General features: G+C 47.6%; 1 protein-coding gene across 8 annotated transcripts in view; it reads right to left on the bottom strand.

The window, feature by feature from the left end:
* The window catches only part of APPL2 (adaptor protein, phosphotyrosine interacting with PH domain and leucine zipper 2), a 49,918-nt gene that overhangs the window by 11,445 nt on the left and 17,772 nt on the right, over positions 1-20,701 (bottom strand). For all 8 annotated transcript variants that reach the window (XM_041754142.1, XM_041754141.1, XM_041754140.1 and 5 more), the window contains exons 4-14: positions 20,620-20,691; positions 16,420-16,507; positions 13,407-13,448; positions 13,233-13,291; positions 12,362-12,508; positions 8,672-8,754; positions 4,776-4,934; positions 3,306-3,494; positions 2,084-2,126; positions 1,944-2,000; positions 1,760-1,848 (exon numbers count right to left, since the gene is read on the bottom strand). In XM_041754142.1, coding sequence (XP_041610076.1) covers positions 1,760-1,848; positions 1,944-2,000; positions 2,084-2,126; positions 3,306-3,494; positions 4,776-4,934; positions 8,672-8,754; positions 12,362-12,508; positions 13,233-13,291; positions 13,407-13,448; positions 16,420-16,507; positions 20,620-20,691 — 1,028 coding nt within the window. The remainder of the gene's footprint in view (positions 1-1,759; positions 1,849-1,943; positions 2,001-2,083; positions 2,127-3,305; positions 3,495-4,775; positions 4,935-8,671; positions 8,755-12,361; positions 12,509-13,232; positions 13,292-13,406; positions 13,449-16,419; positions 16,508-20,619; positions 20,692-20,701) is intronic.

Raw genomic sequence — 20,701 nt, 5'->3', positions numbered from 1 at the left:
GAGTCCTGGAGGCCCCGGGCTGCAGAACAGCAGAGGCCCACACGGTGCTCGCTTAGAATTGAGTGGCACTTTGTTCCCAAAAATAGCTTCTCAGCTCTCCCTGCCTCAGTGGCATCCAAACATTCATTCTTCACGAGCTGACCCTCAGGGACAGAGGAGCCCTCCTCCAGCACCCACACCCTTCCAGTCTCTGTGTTGGTTCAGCTGGCTGGCTAGAGGTCTGTTTTGTTTGTTGCAGGATTCTTCTGTGTGATTTACTGATTCTAAAACTGGGAGAAAAATCAGTTGCTGAATAATTAAATCTAAGCTACACGTTTTTTTAGGAAACCAAGCACACCTTTAATTACTAACGCTAGTAAACTACACATGGCACTCTAGAAAGAGTGCTGCTCGAACTGGAAAGGGACCGGGACGGTGGCCTAGTTTTGCATCTTCTTGTATCATAAAGTCAGGGAGACAGAGGCCGAGGGCCGAGCCATTGGCATGTGCCCAGCTCCCACCCCCACAGCCCCCGGGGAGCAGGCTGGCGTGTGCACCCACGACAAGGCTGGCAGCCTAGCTGGCTGGCCCGATCAGTATTTCCATTTCCACTCAAGGCCCTGCTTAGAGCTGCCTTTTGTGAACACACTGCCAATGGAAGGGTTACACCCAGCACTCAGGTGTGACCTGTTGCCTCTTGCCCCTTTGTAAACACCTTTCCTCAGGTTCTGTGGTTGTTCCAGCTGCGTCGTGTGGGGCGTCCCTGCCCTGCCCTTCTCCCTGCACACCCCAGATCCAATGTGTCCTACATGCGCAGAGCCGCAGGACAGCCTTTCCCCACCCCTCCTCACAGCCAGTTCTGCCCCACACCACCCAGTCCCCTCACGAAGGAATCCTGGCTACCCTCTGGCCTCCTCTTCCATGGCTCCTTCCCACGCACCCAGGGTTCTGCATGTGCACACTGGCGCCCTGCCGCACGGCGCTGAGACTAAGCTAAGGGGGTGAACGCTTAGCTTTCTGATGACTTCTGTCTGGACTCACAGATAATATCTGTGAAACATTTATTTAATGGGGTTCTTTCTACCATGCTGCTGAAAATGGACACCAGATACAGTCCTAATTTTAACTTACCTTTGGCATGACCAATAATACAGCCCTTTATCAGTTAACTAAATGGTAACTGCCATTAAGTTAAAAGGTGGGATTCTTGGAATAACCTGATAGCTATATTCAAAACAGCAGCGAAGCTGGATGCATGAAAATATTCACTACACATGATAATAGCAGAGGAAAAGGATGCCACTTAAATAGTCAACGGCTAATAATAATAAATCATGAAAGTCTATAGTGACAAAAAGGAACAGTAACAAAAAATGTAAAAATATGAAAAATATACGTGAGAAGGCAAAAGTAACACACATGTGAAAGCACCTGTAACACAGATGTGGAAAGGGTGACTTTGTTCCTTATTTTTTAAAAAAGGTTTGTTTTGGTTCTAGAACGTTGTTGTTGCTGACAGAAAATGTGAGAAGCCCTGACCAGCTGACCCTCGAGGCAAGTCGTATTTGCTTGACTGCAACCGAGGTCCAGCAGGCAGGATGCGCTGAGGTCAGGTGGCTGCGGCTCCCGGCTCTGCCCCTCCCGGCTCTGGCCCTCACCAGTGGTGGGACCGGGCACACACCCCATGTCCCCAGCAGCCTGAACTCCACCCCTAGGGGGGCTATGAGGACAAAATCACTCATAAATACCCCCGAACCACATTCCCACGGCATTTAGTTACCTGGGGCACGAACTTTCATGCTTTTTTCCAAAACTTGTAATGGGAGTTACTGCTTGGAGAGCCGTCTGATTCAACTTGATGGCAACTGCCTACAAACGCACAGGAGGTCCCGCTCAGTCCAGGACGGGTGCTCACCCTTCACACTGAGCAAGGCCGGGGGTGCAGGGGAGGAGGCACGAGTTACCTCTGGGTTGTCGGTCAGGTAGATCTGTCTGGAGATGTTGTTTATGGCACATATCCACTGTGGAGAGAGGACAGTAAAGAGTCTGCTGGAGCCCAGTCACCCGCTAGACTAGGACACAGGTGAAAACACAAAACCTTTACCTCTTCGTTTTCCTTTCTGCTTTCTGCCTGGAGGATTATTCCCCTGAAATAAAGTGCATCCAAGTCAGTGCTTCCCAAACCCCTGTGACTGAGGCTTATTCACAGACACTGAACTCAGTGGTGGCCTCACGGGAAGGGCCACGAGGCAGCATGACAGGAAGGAAAGAAAATGGGGTTCTGGCTCGCTGCTCCATCACCGTGTGATCCTGGACACACACGTACTTCCCCTGGGCCTGTGCTTTCTCATCTATAAAGTGAGCAGCTGGGCTCAGCTCTACCACCTGGAGGCTGTGGGTCCTCAAGTGTGGACATCTCGTGGGCTCTCAGACTCTGGAGCTGCCAGGAGCCCCCGGTCCCTCCTCCCAACCATGTCCACAGGGGTTAGCAGACACTCCACACCTCCCTCCCCATGGGGGGAGACAGAACGGGAGGCAGGTAACACTTCCCTACCTGTGGTGGGGGCTTAACCCTTTCCAGGGACTCCACATCTGTGGGAGGTGGGGAGCATAGATCCCACCCCTGTCTTATATCTGAGAAGACCAAGGAGTTAAGTGACTGCACAGGACCACAACTGGGATCCCGGTCTGCTCCTGCCACCCAAGAAGAAGGACAAAGTCTGAAACCACCCTGCCTGTTGAGCAAAAGGTCGGCTTGCACCAGCTTGTCCGGACATGCTCCTGTCCACTTAGGATCTCAGCTCAGAACCCCACACGGAAGCAAATGCAAATCCAGCAGCAGCAACCTAAGGATGGGCGGCTCTGGCCCCTTGGAGCACAGTTTCGAACTACTGCTCAGAGGGGTCCCCACTGTAGTGGGATCTGTGAATGACTCCAGGTGACTTCTGCTGGATCCTGGAAGCTCACGGGGGGTCTCTGGGGACAATGCCATCACTGAGCCCACCTCCAGTTTCCCATCTCCAGTTTCAGCTGCGGGGCAGGCAGGAGCGGCCACAGCCTTCCCCAAGCCTCTGTGCTGACAAACAGCTCCTTCCACAGCTGCCTGCCATGCAGGGGTCATGTCTCTTCCAAAGCCATGGGGCAAATCTGCACCGGGACCCCTTAAATAAGGCAGAGTGGATTCCACAGGGGGCCCGTGTGCTTGCTTAAACAGGACAGAAAAGCTTCCTCCCAAAGAGCAGCCAGCATGGAGGGACAAGGCCCTTGGCAGGGGTGTGTGGAGTCACTATACTCGCTCTCCTCCCAAGGACACCCGTGTGGCCTACGATTTTCCGTTGGGCGTGGTGATCTGGAAGCAGTATCGCCGGTCTTCACAATCCACCGCCATCACGGAGCAGTTGTCCAGGTCCTGGATCAGGCCTCCTGCCACGGCGCCCCGGGGTTGACACATGAGGTTCCCACCTTGTGTGAAGAAGTAAAGCCTCTCCCATGTGGTAGTGACCAGCCCTGTTTTACTGTAAGAATTGTGGTTTTAGAAAGCCTGCTGGTACTGGGGAGTGCACCCAGCACCTCAAGTTCTTGCTGCCTCTCGATGAGTACTAGTGGCATTTTAGAAATAATGTTTCTTTACATTAAAGCAAAACTGCTTTGGAAATAATCCAAATGCAAAGGAGCGGAAGAGGTACCACTTAGCCTGAGTGACCTGGAAGTTATGGGCTCTGCTTACACGGGAGATGCTGGCCCAGGGCCAGCTCCGCTGTGGGATGGCACGTACACACCCACTGGCAGCCAGACACTGGCTCCTCCCGAGATCTGGAAACAGATCAGTCCATCCCCACTGGAAACTGGAAACCTAGTGGTCATTTCTCAAAGACACAGAGCCCAACTGTTCTCAGTCAAGAGAGAGTCACCAGGGCCACCGTGGCTCCCAGCACCCCGAATCCTCTGGGGCTTTACCACACTGAGTTCTGCTCAAACTGGATGTTTTATGGGCTGCTTAGAGGAGGAATATCCAGTAACTGGCAATTAACACCAACCTTGTAGGGTTCTCTAGCCATACAAACTAAAGGAGAGATTTGACTCATGATCTTGTTCCACCTTGGTAAGAAAACAGCTGGCAATTTCTCTCTGTGGAGTCTCCATTTGAGAAATAGCACTTACTTGATTCAGTGCTGATCAAGTAGCAACTACGTGCAAGGCACTAGGTTTCCTGCCTCAATAATTACAATTATTTCCAAAAACCAGTAATAGCTAACATCTGAGTGTTTACTATCTCCTAGGAATGACCTACTAGGAATGTTCTTGTAACACCTTTATTTAGGAGGTGTGATGAGCAGCTCTGTTCTGTGGGTGATGCAACTGAGGCCCAGCTAGGAGGCCTGACTGAACCTAGGTCTTCACCACACCCAAAAGCCTCCGCCTGCTCTTGGACACAGGAAGCCTGCTCATCCTCCCTTCAGTTCAAAGTGCCCAGAGTGTTCCAGTGTGATCAGTCTGTGTGAACCGGGATGACCTGAATGCTTGCTGGCCCACAGACTCTGGCTTTAGCAGCAGGCCTCAACCACACAGCAGTCGCCCCTCTGGGGCCTGGGCCAAGGGTGGGGAGGGTCAGTAATCCTACGGTCCATGATGATGCTGGTTAAGAGTGGGCTATCTGCACAGGCCCAGAGTGACAAAGGCCAGGGGTGGCCCACCACTCCCCAGCCTGCCCCGCCCCCACCCTCCACTGAGCGGACGCCCTGTAGCCACTCTGAGGGAAAGCTGATTTCAGAAAGAGCAAGCAATGGCATTCTCACTTTCTCAGATTAAGGTAACCAGCCTTCTGGATGAGGTTCCTGTTGATCTGGGGGGCAGCCACATCAAAGTCTGGGGCATAAATAGACTCATCAACGGAAAGCAGTTCTTGCTGGGACACCCGCATCTTCTCTGCTTCGGCTTCCAGTTCCCCCTGGATGCTTAAGACAGAAGGTGTCAGGTCAGCTGCTCCTCACTGGCCGGCCTAGCACCGACCCAGCACCACCCAGAAGCCGTCCCCAGGGCTTCCTGCCTTGTGAAGAGAGCTCAGGCCCCAGACACTTGGGGGTTGTGGGGACTTGATTCTGCATTGCTAACTGTTTATATGACTGCTATTGTAAATCAGAACATAGGAACACCACTGGATGACGCCTGAACCCAGTGAAATAGCTTCTGCAGTTTCTCTGCTGACAAAGTGGTATCCAGGCTCAGAACTGTTGGTGCATTTTTTTTTAAGAGTCATTCATCCATTTTAGAGTGTGTGTGGTGGGGGGAGGAATGCGTGTGCATGTAAGAGGGGGGGCAAGGGCCAGAGCTGGTGTGGGGCTCCACCCCACCACCCCAAGATCACCACCTGAGCCAAAACCAAGAGTCAGTTTAACTGACTGAGGCACTGAGGTGGACATTTAACTGACTAAAGACACTGAGGCACCCCAAGCTCATGCAAATCTTAGGAAAAAAGCTTTGATCAGCCCATTCTCAGGGTTGGAAAGGAGACAGCAGTCATTCCTGCCACCCACCCTCCCCAACCTCCCTTAGGTGGAAACAGCCACTGGAGATAGGAAATGAGCAAAAGGTAGAGTCAAGGTGCAGTGACAATGACAAAGACAATGTTCTTCCTTTTCTGGTAGCCATACCACTGCCCAAGACCGCAGGGGCTGCCAGCCAAGGGCTGCCCACGCTATGCAGTAAGGGTGGGAGGCCAGTGTCCAGGCTCTGGCGTGTATGCACGCTGAGGGGTGGAAAACCTAGAAGCTTTAGCTCCAAAGAAGCAGCTGTCCTTTCCTCCCACAGAGCAATGCCCTGATAGCTACCCTACCCAGTGGTGAGCCTTGGATATAAAAGTCCTGAACACCATCTGCCCAATCTGGCCCATCCACGTGAGACAGCGAGGCATACTTCCACTCTTCCATGGTGTTAAAAAAGGTAAGACTGAGTTACAGATATTACAGTCTGAAGGAGCTCTGGCTGGCCAGCCAGTCCACTGTTTCTCAAAGTGAGTTCCTCAGGATTTTCTCTCAAAAGGGTTCTTTAAGTCTTGTAAGAGTTTGTACGGTCCATGCTCTCCCCTTGGAGACTCACAGTGTACATGGCCTATATCTTAATGCAGCTCAAAGCGAACAGTCTATCTAAATTAATTTTGGCTTTTTTGACATTTGAATAGAACAGCTGGACAACCCTCTGGTAGCCTTAAGACAGGCAAGCTGAGAACAAGCCTCATTGGCTCACCTGCGTGTCACTGCCAAGACCGGGAGAGGAGAATGAGAGAAAAAAGCAGGACAGGAGGTGGAAGGAGGGAGCCAGAGTATACAAAACCACTTAGGTTCTTAAGCTTTCCAGGGTGAGAAGCCCCCTTGAAGACCCAGAGAAAGATTAGGACTGCCTCTCCCAGAAAAACACTCATGTGTGCCAGCATGACGTCCTGCACACAACTCCAGGGAGTGGTCAGGGACTGCCCCTCCTGCTGCCCACAAACCCTGAAGACTCCGCTTCCAATACCCAGCTTGAGCAGGGCTCCCAGAACCCAAGGGCAGGGTAGGAAAGTAACTTTCAATAGGTTCTCTTCCAAAATTTTTTTTTAGTAAGTTTAACTGAATATCTGTCTATTAGAGCAGCAGCAGGAACCCAGAATAAAGGTAGAAATGTGTCCCTGTGGGGTTAGGGACTAATCTGGCTCTTTGGGTGACTGGAAAGGCCACCGTGTTGGTTTAGGCTGGGTTCTGAATCCCCTCACATCTCGATACAGAGGAGCAGGGCACTCACCTCCAGGGGAAGGAGGGCAGTGCCCTGGAGCCCTGGGCGGGCTGGATGACAGGCACAGCAGTGTGGCAGCAGCACCACCCCCTGGCTGGAGAGGAGTGGCAGTATGCATCCAATCACCAACCTAAAGGTTAATCTGAGTGCTTTAGCTATTGGAACCAGGAGGTTCAAGTGCTTCCAGGTTCAGCTGGGAACACTGCCAGGGGGCTGTTGCCTTCATATTGAACTAGGCCTTGTTAGGCAGCAGAGGGACAACTCACAGACCTGGACCAGCCCTTGAGAGAAGGCGGCACAGCCAGGGTTTCACGCTTATCACATGGAACTGCCGAAGTGACTACTATGCACTTGGGCTGACCTGTACCAGCTCACAGAGATAATGACCGGGGTTGGGGGCTGGACAGAGGCTGTGAGATTTGCAGGGAGATACACCACAGCATCTGAAACACCAGCGCCAATGTCCTGCCATCTATAAATAATAAAATCTAGTGCATGAAAAACTTTGAAGCACAGATGGTTCTCCTGGGACACAGAAAGCCAGGAAATTCTGGGAGCTGAAGCAGGGTAAGAAAGAGGCAGTGAGAGAGGGCTGGGGGAGAGAGAAGGTGAAAAGTGACAGTAGGTGCCTTGCCTTCCTCTCTCCTAATATTTGGTGGCTAACAATCAGATTAAAAGGCAGGAAGCTAAAATCGGATTTCAAAGTGCTTTCTGGCCTCATCATAAGCCCAGTTTACACCTCTGCTGCCAGTGGCCAGGGACAAGAGCTCAGTGACTTCTGGGAAGGCACAGATGCCTTCAAAACTGCAACCCTCCTGCATGCTCATATGAATGCTGAGCACTGATTTTCTTGGGATTTATTCTTTTTTCAGCATTTGAGGTACATGTCTACCTAAACAGAGTCCACTGGTTCACCTTAAGGTATTCTGAAATGCACGGACCCCAGTGGCTCAGTCGGCTAAGTGTCCAACCCTTGGTTTTGGCTCAGGTCATGATCTCAGGGTTGGGAGATGGAGCCCTGCATCAGGCTCCATGCTCTGTGTGGAACCTGCTAAAGTTACTCTCTCCTCTCCCTCTGCCCTTCCCTGCACTTACTCACTTGTGCTCTCTAAAATAATTTTTTTTGGAAAAGGTATTTTGAAATGCAACATCCTCAAGAAAGTGAGTGGCCTTCCTCCATTTTTCCACACACAATAAAATCCTCCACTCCTACTTCCATTTTGTCTGTCTGCTTATCAACTTCTCTCCCTCTGTCTCCTACTTCAGAAATCACGGAGTGCTCCCAGAACCAGGTCTGCAGTGCGAGTTAAACAAGCCTCCTGTCGCAGACACTGGCAATGGAGGCAAAGGGTGTCCAAGCAGCCATAGCATCAACTAAATGTGGCAGGACAGCCTGGAGACAGGATGCTGCGTTTTTAAAAAATAAGCCTTTGCAAGGCTGAAGTGCAACTTGTTAGATTAATTAAAAAGCAACTTAAAGCCTCATTTATCTAGCATAAATTGGCAGCTAGCTTCCTGAAGAGTCACAGCACTCCTGGCGATGAACCCCATGGCCCCAAAGGGAAAGCCAGACCACTTCCAAATCTACTGCAATCCTACGCTGGGTCCTGGCTTGCAGGATGTGAAGGCTGGCTGTCAGCAAACACAAGACCCTCCCTCAGCACAGGACTGGGACTTGATGGTTAAGTCCCCCTGTGGACAATTTCTCTTTAGCTATCTAACCTGTTCACCCTCGGTGCCCCCATGGGTGGGAACGGTAGAAGGCATTACGTTCCAACAACAGTATTCCCGAATACCGGCAGCTGAGAAGGGGGCTGGCTGCCCAGACCTCACACAGGTGGGGCTTCCTGGGGCCCTCCCTGCTCCCAGAGAGATGGATTCAGCAGGAAAGGCAAAGACCCACCAGACTGGAGTGCAGCCTTACCTCTGAACCATGTCCGCAACTGAGGATAAAAAGTTGTTCATACTTTGGGAAAACATCTCTGCTCCCTTCTTGAAAAAGTTAATCTGAAAGACAGAATCGTGATGCTGAAAGTCATCTAGGAAAGGGGCTCAGGGAGCACAGCCAGTGTGAGCAGACAGCACAAGGGCAGCTCCAGAGGCCGGCCCCATCGTGTGCATGTGCTCCTGGGCTTCATGGGCCTCTGCTGGGCCCATGCCAGTGGAGCTCCTCCCACAGCCTGGAGTGCACTGCAGACCTAGCTCTTACTGAAAGGCCATCAACTCCAGGGATTACATGAGTGCTCTGCTTGGCACATACCAGGCCAGGTGCATCAGTCGTCACTACTGACAATTATCTTTGACATTCTCGTCATCAGCTCTTTCCCTCTAAATTCTCGACAGAAATCTTCTAGGGGACAAGGAGGTTTTCACCTTTGTGTCTCCAGGGGCTCCATCGGTGTGTGACACGTGACGTGCACAGCACCAGCAAGAAACTGGCGAGCACCGGATGTAGCGCAGTGGGTGGTGCTTAGAGAGGCCCACCCTGAAGGCCACTGCTGACCTCGCTCAACAAGCCATATGCAGCTCGGAACACGAGCTGGACAGATGATATGGTTGAGACACTGCGAAGGGGAAACTGGGCTACAGACCCTTAAGAGGCTCTTCTCACCCTGATGTCAACCCAGAGGACTGTGCGTGTGGACGATGCAGCGGAGCTCTGGGCCCGAAGAGGCGCTTGACACAGGTGAGCTCCCTTCCTGCCCCTACATCCTGGGATGCATGCTCTCTCTGCCCAAGACGGGGGACCCCAGGAGGGCTTTGAAAATAAAAACTTTAATTGCTGACTTTGGGGGGACAAATAGAAGGAAGTCCTGACTTCCTGTGACTGCTGGGTATTCACGTCCCAGAAAGTCTGGGTTGCCTCACAAATCCCAAAGGTTTGGGGAATAGGGGCTACCTTGGTGCACTACTGACGTCAATAACCATCTGGTTCCAAAGCTCAACTCTCCATTTCTTTCCATGGCCACGCCTTTAAAACACCTGGATACTAGGTGCGAACTGCTCCATCTTATGTGCTATTCACAGAGCTAGAACAGCTGCAAGCCCAGGTCGTGAATAAATGGAGAAAACACTCAGCTTGGATGTATTTCTCATGCTTTATGCCAGCTCATGTGTCTGATCTGGAAGCAGCCCCTGCCCTGAAAGGTGGGCACAGAACTCTAACACATGCACCAATGAGGCTGACAGGTGTCACCAGGGCAGCTCTGACAGGAGGCATCCTGGGGACATATGTGCCCCCAAACCCTTGGTTTTCATAGTATAAAACCAGGATGATCACGGTTATCCTCATGCGAGGTATAATAATGCAAGAAGCTGCTCTGGCCCTTTTAATCATAACAGAGATCATAACCTTTTAATCATACAGAGATCAAAACAGTAAATGCCATTTGGAATCCCTGAAACCTCAAAATCAAAGTCTATTAAATGAGCCTCCTGCATTTCTAAGGACATAGCCTCACAGTGGCTTTCCTTTCCCTCCCTGAACTCCTTGGAATTTATCCTCTGAATTCCACGTCTTAGCTCTTATATTCTGTAAGCTCCTAGGGCAGGGGCTCATGCAATCCCTACCACAGTCTGATCTGAATGAATGGAAGGGAGGGGTGAGACCTTGGCCACCTTTCATAAGGTCTACTCAGTGAATGTGACACTACTGTTGATTTCTGTGATCTCATAAACCTGCACATAGCTACAAAACCTTGGTTTGTTTCAGGCATGATGACTGATTCATGATTTCATTGCAAACCTGTTTAACAAGGGCCAGGGAAGGCAGAAATAAAGTTGGACAGCTTGCACTGAAGTGGGTGGTGCTGAGAAGCCTGACCCAGATTCACGTGCCTTTCGTGAGCCACAGGAAGTACAGTGGTCACATGACTATCGGCTAACAAGGGTGGACACCCAGTCAACGCTAATCTCAAAGGGCTGATGAGTCAGAAGGAGAGTAAATGCTTTGGAATTATCCAAAAGATTCATGTGGTTAGACATCAACTGGTCTAGGCAAATGAGCTATAATTTTGGCAGGATTCAAAGTCTGCAAGGGGAGGGACTATTTGGTCTTGTGTCTTGAAATTTGGGTATTTTGTACTTAAAGGTGAAACGTGCCACTCTCCATTGTCAGACACCTGCCGCTGTGGCCTCCCACCCCAAGGAGAAGGTGTGCTCTGCTCCATTTCCCCAGGCACATTGGCACTCTGTGCTCTCGAAGCAGAGCCCCCTCTCCCTGGGGCGGCCTCCACTTATCAAGTGCAGGCTGGGAGAAGCGGTGTGGTCCTTATGGTAAAGCAGGGTACTAGACCTTGTGAGGCCCCTCCCTCACCAACCAGGCTCCCCAACCACTAGCGGCTCAGCCTGCAGCTGCTCAGCTCTCTGAGGCTCTCAGTCCAGGGCCCCCTGGGCCTCTAATTAGTTAGGACTACCACTCCACCAGCAAGGGCTGTCAATCCTCCCTGGACAGAGTGACGGGGGCATTAATGAAAGCATAGCCAGACCTAAAGAAGGAGGGAGGTGGGCAGCGGAGTGGGCAAGGACATAGCATGGGCACTAGTGCCCACAGCAAGGAAGCTGGATGCTGTCAGGAGTCTGCTGCGGATGGGAGCCCACGGCTGGATGGGCCTAACTTTGGTTCTCCCCAGCTTTATGCAGATGACACAGACTACAGCACTCTCCTTAAATATCACCTCTGAAGACACAAACTGACTTTAGTCACCTCGCCATTCAGCAATGTCATAATCACATTAAGAAGGAGGATCTCTGCCCTTGAGGATCCTCTCTTATTCCCCTTTCCCCGAATGCTACTGATGCTATGTTTTTTGAAACATTCGTATTTTTAAAACGTATTTAAAAATAATAGATGCTCTTATTATAATAATAATAGATGTGTGTATTTTAAAAAGTTGCTGACTTTTTTCTTCTCAACATTCTTCTTCCTGACATCCCTTTCTGTCCCTAGATTATCAACTGAAAGAAGATTCCTGGGTGTCTCTCTGGCACGCCGGAGCATGGTGGGGGAGGGGCAAGCCCGGCCCAAAGAGAGGGGCAGAGCCACCTGGCCAGGGCCTTAGCCTACCGCCAGAGACTCCTGGCAGCCACATGTCCAGGAGATACTAATTGGGGGGAGAAGCTGCCCACGTCCCAGACAGAGGCTTCAGCAAGCGGTGGCAACATTTTGCCATGCCCCAGAGGCCGAGGAGCCAGCCGTGACCATGATGGCAGCAATGATAAGAGCCCAGCCCAGGGTGGCCCTCACCACGCACACAGTGCCCTAGGCTGTCAGCCCAGCTCCAAGCAGTCAGCTGCTTCTTTGAATGGCAGACCTGGCCTGGCTCTCACTTGGCTCAGAGACAAAAGGGCTATGCCAGCTCCTCCCCACAGGAGACCTGGGATTGAGGCCATCACTACCAGCACCTACAGCCCAACAAGTCCAGCTACTGATGAGCCAGCACGCCTGGAGGCTCTCCGTGTGCTGGATCTAAGGCAGGCTCCAGGGTGGTGGTGTGTTCACGTTTCTTTCTCTGACAATGCTTTGGTTTCTCCTAAACACGACCTCTGCATGAAGCCCAAGCTGCTCTCCCTAGCTGGCTCAGGGCTCGGCCCTCAGGGGAAGGGCATGGCCTACCTGTCCGTGGGCAAAGCCTATCATGGGCTCCATCATGGCTACACGCTTTCTGTACTGCAGTGCGTTGAGGGCACAGTAGTACTGCAGGGAAGAAAGGTGCTGCTTCCGCCGTGCCGCAGCCACCTCTTTCACGACCTCAGTCTTCGCCTGGGGGAGAGAAGGGAGGAACCCGTGAGGCTGTCTCAAGACCATGGCAGTTCTGTTAGAGCATGATCCTACAACAATGTGCGTTTATTCATGAGACCCATTTCTATGACCAATACAATAAAACACAGACTAGGCTCCACCTTGAGTTTTAAAAACTCCCACCTAAAAATACCAACATAACAATATATCTGTGCTTGTGGGGTTGCCCTGGGGTGAAGATCCTTTAGGAGAACAATAGAGTGGCATGCATGGAAAGCCACAAACATTTTAGTTCACTCATTAATATTGTATCCCAAGGAAATAATTTAGCTCAAGGAAATCATGCAACAGAAATAAGTTATGTGCATTAAAATGTTCAATATCATCTATAGTAGCAAAAAAACATGAGTTGAAGCAGAGTCAACACCCAGGGCAAGAAATTCAGGTAACCTGAATAGGTATGAGGCAGACAAGCAGGAGGTACCAAGCTTGAGTTGAAATCATTGTGCAACTCTAATTTTACAATGGTTTCAAGTTGGTGTTTAATAAACCAGTTTGAAAAGCTAGAAAAGGGAGGTAGAAGTCTACTTAGGAGATTCAGAATAAGTAATTAAAAATCTATGTATATTAAAGAAGAGAAAGAATTCATTGAGGTACCTCTCAAGGCCACGAATTTCACAGTAGGAACACAGAAAAGGAGCTTCAGTAAACAAGGTGAAGAACAACATGTCAGGTAGGTTCTTACCTTCTCATTTTCCTTTTTTTTAGGAAGCCTGCTATATTTTGCCATTGAGAGGTCATGCTCTGAAAATAAAGAGGCATTTTAGCACCCAGATGGGTTGAAAGGCAAGAACATTCATTCAGCATCTCCACCCACATGAATACTAAACCCACGTGCCAAGAATCAGAGGATGCCTACCATTACTGGCGAGTCCAAAAAGATCCTTTAAAGTGCTAACCTCTGAAGAAGAGAAAAAAAAAACATCTTAGAGCAAAGAAAAATAAAATATGCCAACCCAGAGTTCTGTGCTTCCCCGAGAAAATAAGTCTATGTGTAGAAGGAGAAAGGCTTTGCGAGCACCTCCTCAGGACCTCTGGCCTCACAGGGCTCCGGCCTCCCGGCTGGGAATCCTAGTCTGACTGGATCTTGTGGCTTCAGCTGCATCCCCAACTTGGGGATGCAGTGACCCTGACTGAGCTTCTAGCCACTCCCCGTAGATAGCATCCAGGGGGTCTGTAAAGCAGAGGGCACTCTGGGGATGTGGGCTGGAGTGTGTGGTGGCCAGGTGCTCTTCATGGAGACCTGGAGTACATACCTAAGCTCCGATTCTTCAGTGCCCAGAAAGAGTTTTAATACCTCTTTCCTCCATACCTAGAACCTACAAATGCCCTGTTGCTGCCATTTTAACCTGTGGCAAAGCCACCACTAATAAAGGAGTATGGGGTGCTAGTTTTAGTGAAAAAGTCTGAAACCATTTCGTATCTGGTACTTGGGACAAGCCAACCACCACCACTATCCCAGGTGGGTACTGCACTGTCATGTCACACACGAAAAGGTGTAACAAAGTCCAAGACCAAAAAAAAAAAAAAATGAAGAGGTCAATAAAGGAGGGCTGTCCCAGGTTAAAAACTTTAAAACACAAAGACACCTAAAAGAAAGCAACACTTTCTACAACTCTACCACAGTCCAGTTTTGCTTTGTCAAACAAAGGAAAGCATTTTCATAACTTTTATATCGTTTTTCAGTTTGACTCAAAACTGCCTCCAGTTTGTAAATCCCTCTTCACATTATTCTGCCTCTTTCTGGTAATGGGCTGCTTTCTGCCTTTGTTGGCCTACATTTCCCTTTCTTCTTCTCTCCTTCTCACTTCCTATTGGAGCACTTTCAGGGTTCTTGTCTTCTGGGGTCAAATAGCTTCCTTACTATCTCTAGGTTCTCTTCATTCAGTTATGTACTTGTATTGGTGCATAAATGAAAAAGGCAGTGAAACATCAGGTAAAAGCTATCATGCAGTGGGGAGGCCAGATTCTAATCTGGTTCCCAGGCTGACTCAGGTAAGACCTGGGCCAAACCCTTCAAACTTGTGTATTGGCGTCATCAGAGAACATTACTTTGATTCACAGTTTCCATTGATACCTAGAGGCTTCTCTTTTTACTACTATTAGACAGTTTTATTCTCTTAAAACAAACAAAATCACCATCCTGGGCAAATACTATTAATCCACACGCTGAGCCCTTCGGGATTAATGAAGCTCTGGTCATGACCCTCTCTCCAGGGCTGCCTCCCACGCACAAAGCTGAAAGACACAAATCTGACAATGTAGGTCTGGGTGGTGTGGGGGGGTGGAGAGGGGACTATTTTCTGTCTAAAAGACTTGGAATTTGTTTTCAAAATGATATCCCCACACATTTCTATTATTTTATTTAGAGAAAGTCTTCATGAAAAATGCTTTCAGTTCGTATTGGATGATCAGCACAGGACGACATGGAGCTTTGGGAGTTACATGCACTTACAGCAACACTGAAAACCATGAAAACCCCTGCTCAAGAAAGGTTTCTCCCTATACAAGCTGACATCTCATTTCCTGTTCTTTGTCAAGTCTCAGTGCTGTCAAACTGCCCCTGGGAAAAGGTGATTCTGTTCTACCCCTGCCCCCTACAGCCTCAGGTGATGTGATCACAGGAAATCTCCAAGGTGGGGGAAGGGGGAGACACCATCTTTAAGATGTATTGCATCTTTTCTGCCTGAACAAATTTTACGTTTTAAGGTGATATATATATTATAAATATATAATATTTTATATATAATATATAATATTTAATATATATTATATATAATATATATATAATATTTTATTTATTTAAGAGAGAGACTGAGCATGAGAAGGGGGGCAGGGCAGGAGGGATAAGCAGGCTCCTCGCTGAGCAGGGAGCCCAAAGCAGGTCATCCCAGGACCCCAGGATAAGGACCTGAGCCACCTGGGCAGCCCATAAGGTGTTATATTTTTAAAGAAGAGATACTATATTGAACAGATCTCTTAGTACTCAGGTTTGGACTTTTTGGGCAGCAATTTCTTACATCAGTGTTCTAGAAAATACAATTCTTTAATCTCTAAGCAATGGATATTTTCAATGACATAAAAAACAAAAAGACTAGGAATTCCAGATTCTATTTCATAATATCAACTACATTTTTCCAAGATTTTTAGTTCTTTTTTATTCAGTTTTTGGCTACCTTGATTTCCCAGAGATATAAAATTATTTTAAAGTTTTGTTCTTGTCTTTCGTTGACGAACCAAAATGAGTCCAAAAGGGCAACCATGCTCTCTAACTAGTCCCAGGTATGCCTGCTCACTAACATGTGAGCTCCAGGAGATCTGCCTTGTTCCCGGCTGCAGCCCAGGGTCTGGCACAGATAAAGCAAGGTCCCCGCCCCTCCTTCCCTAAGCCACCCACTTTATACGCCAAAGCATTCATGGCTCCCCCAAAACAGTATGCCTTCAAAATGCTCCGAACCAGTAATATAAGCCTTGTCATCTCTGCCTCCTTGGTAAACACTTACTCATCTCTCAAAAGCCAGCACAGAGATCACTTTCTCCAGGGAGCCCTCCTTGGTACTCTAATATCAAAAGGGTAGTAACACCTTCCTGTATGCTGTTTTTATTCCTTGTACCTCCCTGTCCTGCTGCCCTCATTACAGGTTATGATTGTCTGTTTCCAACTCCATTTTCTCAGCAGCCTATAACCTCCTTTAGGTGATCTAAGAACTTAGTGGGGATTCAATGAAAGTTAGCTAAACTGAAATGCTCAGGAAAAGAAGGGCATCCCATTTTTCAATGATGCATGCATTTAAAGAAATTAGTACAGTCAGAACAATTATGAAATGAATTGATATTTTGAAGGTAATTGGCACTGAACTCAGTAACTTTACCTGTGAGATCCTTTTCTCGAAATTGTATAATAGGTAGAACCATCGTGTCTGCCAACTGTTTAGCCAGCTCTGTATGGAGAACATTAAGCTGAAAAAGAGAGAAATCTTACTGAAAAAAATTATATCCACTATTACTGACACAATCTGATTTTGGCACAGGATCATACTGAACTCTTCTGTGTGGTTCAAGAGTTCTGTTACACTCCCTTGGCAAGTAAACAACCCTTCATAAAGCTGCAAATGATATAGGCCTAGAGATAATAAAACTGAATGCAGGTTCTAACTGACCCGGTATCAGTTAGGTTTACTAAAGGAGGCCCTGAGCCCATGGCTACAGTCATGTTTACTGTAAACCTTGGTTCTGTGTTCTCAGTTGGAGCCACACCCGCTGGAGGAGGACACTTTCAGTGTGCTTCCTCAAGGCAGCTCACCAGGAGCACTCACCGCAGGTCATACTTTACCTGGCCACCCTGAGCTCTCTCCCTCTCAGAAGGGGGCAAAGTCACACTTGAAAGACCAGCCTGCTGGGAGCCCATTAACCCTAAAACCAAAGCAGCTGCAGGCCTGGGAACTACTCTGGAGAAAGAAGGCTCCCCACTGAAACCTCAGATCCCAGGCCTCTGTTCTTCAGAAAAGGATCTTTCCAAGAACAAGATGACTGTATTCAAATGTGATCCCCCTCACCAGGTAATTTTAATGGCTCCTGATTCTTTCTCTTCTTCCACTTTGTCAAGGCCTTTCTTTTTTTTTTTTTTTAATTTTTTTATTGGAGTTCAATTTGCCAACATATAGCATAACACCCAGTGCTCATCCCGCCAAGTGCCCCTTCAGTGCCCATCACCCAATCACCCCAACCCCCCGCCCACCTCCCCTTCCACTACCCCTTGTTCATTTCCCAGAGTTAGGTGTCTCTCCTGTTTTGTCACCCTCACTGATATTTTCACTCATTTTCTCTCCTTTCCCTTTATTCTCTTTCACTAATTTTCATATTCCCCAAATGAATGAGACCATATGTTTGTCCTTTTCCCATTGATTTATTTCACTCAGCACAATACCCTCCAGGTCCCTCCACGTGGAAGCAAATGGTGGATGTTTGTTGTTTCTAATGGCTGAGTAATATTCCATTATATACATAGACCACATCTTCTTTATTGTCAAGGCCTTTCTAAATCCTGTTGTAAATGGTGCAGGAGAAATAAAAGTCATCCCCCTCAGTGCTACCATTTTTTAGTACTTTTTGCATGCCAGAGTTACATGTTTTATATCATTTGGTTCTCACCCACTCTGAGAGTTAGGTTTTATTTATTTACCCATTTAACAGACAGGAAAACAACTCTCCAAATCCAGGCTGCAAAAAAAGGTGGAACAGCTGGGATTTTCATCCTACTATACCGTGTTGGATATAAAGTCTTTTATGCTCACAAATGTTTGGTAGTCTGGACATCAGCAATGAACACAGATATTACTGAAGATGTTCTGGGATTCCTGCTTGGTGAACAAAAGGGAAATCACCCAGCAGTCTTTCTTGGCAGTATGCATTTGGCAGTTTCTTTCAGCGGTGACTGGGTGACCGCAGTCACATACGAAGCCCTCATGTGCACACAGTTGTCCCTCCAACAGATCTGGTCCTTCAGGGCTGTGCCTCCATTAGAGCTGCTTTGATAAGCTTACAGACAATCATTTGTCAGGCAGGGGAGCTATCGGCCAAGCAGTTAATGGTCTATCTTTCAATCAAGCTGAAGCATGGCAGCTTTGTTCTGCTGAGAACACATGAAGACAGCCACACCAATAAATGCCACCAGGACAAAACGTGTTAACTATTTTTCCTGAATAGCTTCAGTAAGAAATGTATTTTTTTACTAACAGTTAAATGAATGAAAGTCAACAAGTATACCTCTTATGTGTCTTGCTACGTGTTCAATACTATCATATACATCACCTAATTTAATCTTTACAATAACCCAGTTAAGGTGGGCTTTCTGGATTCTGCCACTTACAGATGAAGAAACCAAAAACCAGGGAGATTAGGTGGCTTTCCAATTATTATGCGCTTCAGGAATGGCAAATTTCCTACCTACTCATTGTCTTCCTAATTTCTTAAGGATCAAGGAGTTTGTCACCAACTTTTTGCCATCCAGCTTCTGAGAGGTAAGGGACAATCACTTCTAAACATAAAGCTTTTGCTCAGTAGAGTGGAAAGGGACTACCTCTTGGCACTTCAGTATTGTCATCCTGAAAGTAAGGATAATCCCATCTTCCCTGCATGGGTACTGTGAGGACAAAACACAAAATACTCAGAGTAGAGGGCCTGACACATACTTGTTAATGTAATCTGTAATGATGACGACTTCCTGTCTCAGGCACTCTCCATGGAACTGATCTAGAAACTCTGCCTTTGAAGAAATCCACAAGGGCAGAAACCCCTGTATGTGTACAATACAAAATGTCTGGTTCCTAGGCATTCCATTAAAAATAGAAGTCACACAAATCTCTACTTCTAGTCAGCTTTTTAATTTCTGAGTCAGGTTACTTGTCTTGAAACTTTTCAACCTAGTATAGGCCCAGGTACAGAAAAACACCTGAAAAGCTACTCAAAAGCTTCCCACCTGAGCTGCTCATGCATGTAGGTCTCCACACCTGAGCCTTGTTTTGAGAACCCAACAGGGCCATCATACCACCTACTAAATCACATTTTCAGCCCTCCAGCCTTTGGAAATGATTCACTCCTCACCAAGAGAATCATCATTCCTGCCTGTGAAAGGAGGGTTGTAAGTATCTTAAACTGGAAATATCAGTTCTGGGAGTTTGACGACTAACCACATTTCCTTAGCAACTAGCTCTAGTCAGGAAAACACCTGACTTCAGGGGTGCAGCCCGCTGCTTCTCCCCCTGCACTTCTTATTCATGGTCAGACATTCGTCTCCTCACTGCCATAAAAATTACTTTTTGCTCCTCTCTCATTACTTTTTTCCATTCACACTCCTCCTCTTCTGGAAAAGATCTCCATCCATTTTAAACATATATTCTAAAGAGAGAGTTGTGAGAGAAAAGATATGTTCAGAAAGAACTGGATGACATGTGTCCTGTATACTCCTAGAGCCTAGAAAAACACCTACCACACAGGTGTTTGCTGAATGAATAACAACTTGTTGGTCTGATTTGTTGAATGAATGACAATGTAATCAGTACAACTTTATGTGAATATTAGTTTCTCATTTTATGAACTGAAGACAGTATCTCCTTCAGGTAAATGGCACTTGCATATTCTTTTTCACTTATTCTTAAAAAAAGATTTTCTACTCTAAGTATTGCAGGCTCCTTGAAAGGTGAAATAATGATTTCATACAGACCCAATTCTGCAGAGGGTTCTGCCCAGCATCAGTAGCATCTGAGCTGGAGTGTTTATTACAATTAGGATTTATATGCTTTTCTTATAACAATACTTGTTTTTCATGAACGTTCCAAATGTATTATACAATACAGCTACAAGAACAGTTGTATGAAACCCTCTGGGCTGTGGTGAATCATACCTACCCTCCTCCTTCCCCAAAGAAATGTCCATCTGAATATGTGGAGTATTCAGAAACAAGGTCTTTGCAGATGTAATGAAGGACCTTGAAATGAGATCATCCTGGGTTATTCAGGCAGGCCCTAAATCCAATGACAAGTGTCCTTTTAAGAAGAGAAGACACAGATGGAAAGGGTGAAGTAGAGTGGGAGGAGGAGGCCATGGGCCCAGTCAGAGGCAGAGACTGAAGGGATGCAGCGGACACCAGGGCCACCAGAAGCTGGAACTATTCCTTTCCAAGGATTCCTCTTGGACCTCTGGAGGGAGTTTGGCCTTGCCAACAACTTGATTTCATACTTCTGGCCTCCAGAACTGTGAGAGAATAAATGTCTACAGTTTTTAAAGCCACCTATCGGTAATTTATTACAAGCAGCCGGAGAAACTAATACACCCTTCTTAGGAAACTGAATTCTTAGAAATCTTTCTCTTAGTCCACTGTTCATGTATAACAAAGCCTTTCTCCTCAAACCAGAAACAAACATAATCACATCCAACCTGTCCCGTGAAATGAGCCTTGGAAGAGCAAGTTGAGATATTTAAATAGATATTTAAAAATGGAAAGTGGGCCAAAACAAAGATAACAGAAATTTCCAGAGAGAATCAAATAAAATTTTGCCATGTTGCAATCTTACCTCATCTACCACTTTGGAAAAACAGTGCAGTGTAGAAATTACTTCTTCGTCCCCTTTGCCGAGAGCAAAATTCTAAGACCAG

Source organism: Vulpes lagopus, chromosome 5 (assembly GCF_018345385.1).
Source record: "Vulpes lagopus strain Blue_001 chromosome 5, ASM1834538v1, whole genome shotgun sequence".
NCBI lineage: Eukaryota > Metazoa > Chordata > Mammalia > Carnivora > Canidae > Vulpes > Vulpes lagopus.
Note: the sequence above shows the minus strand (reverse complement) of the source record. Positions and strands in the feature narration are given on the sequence as shown.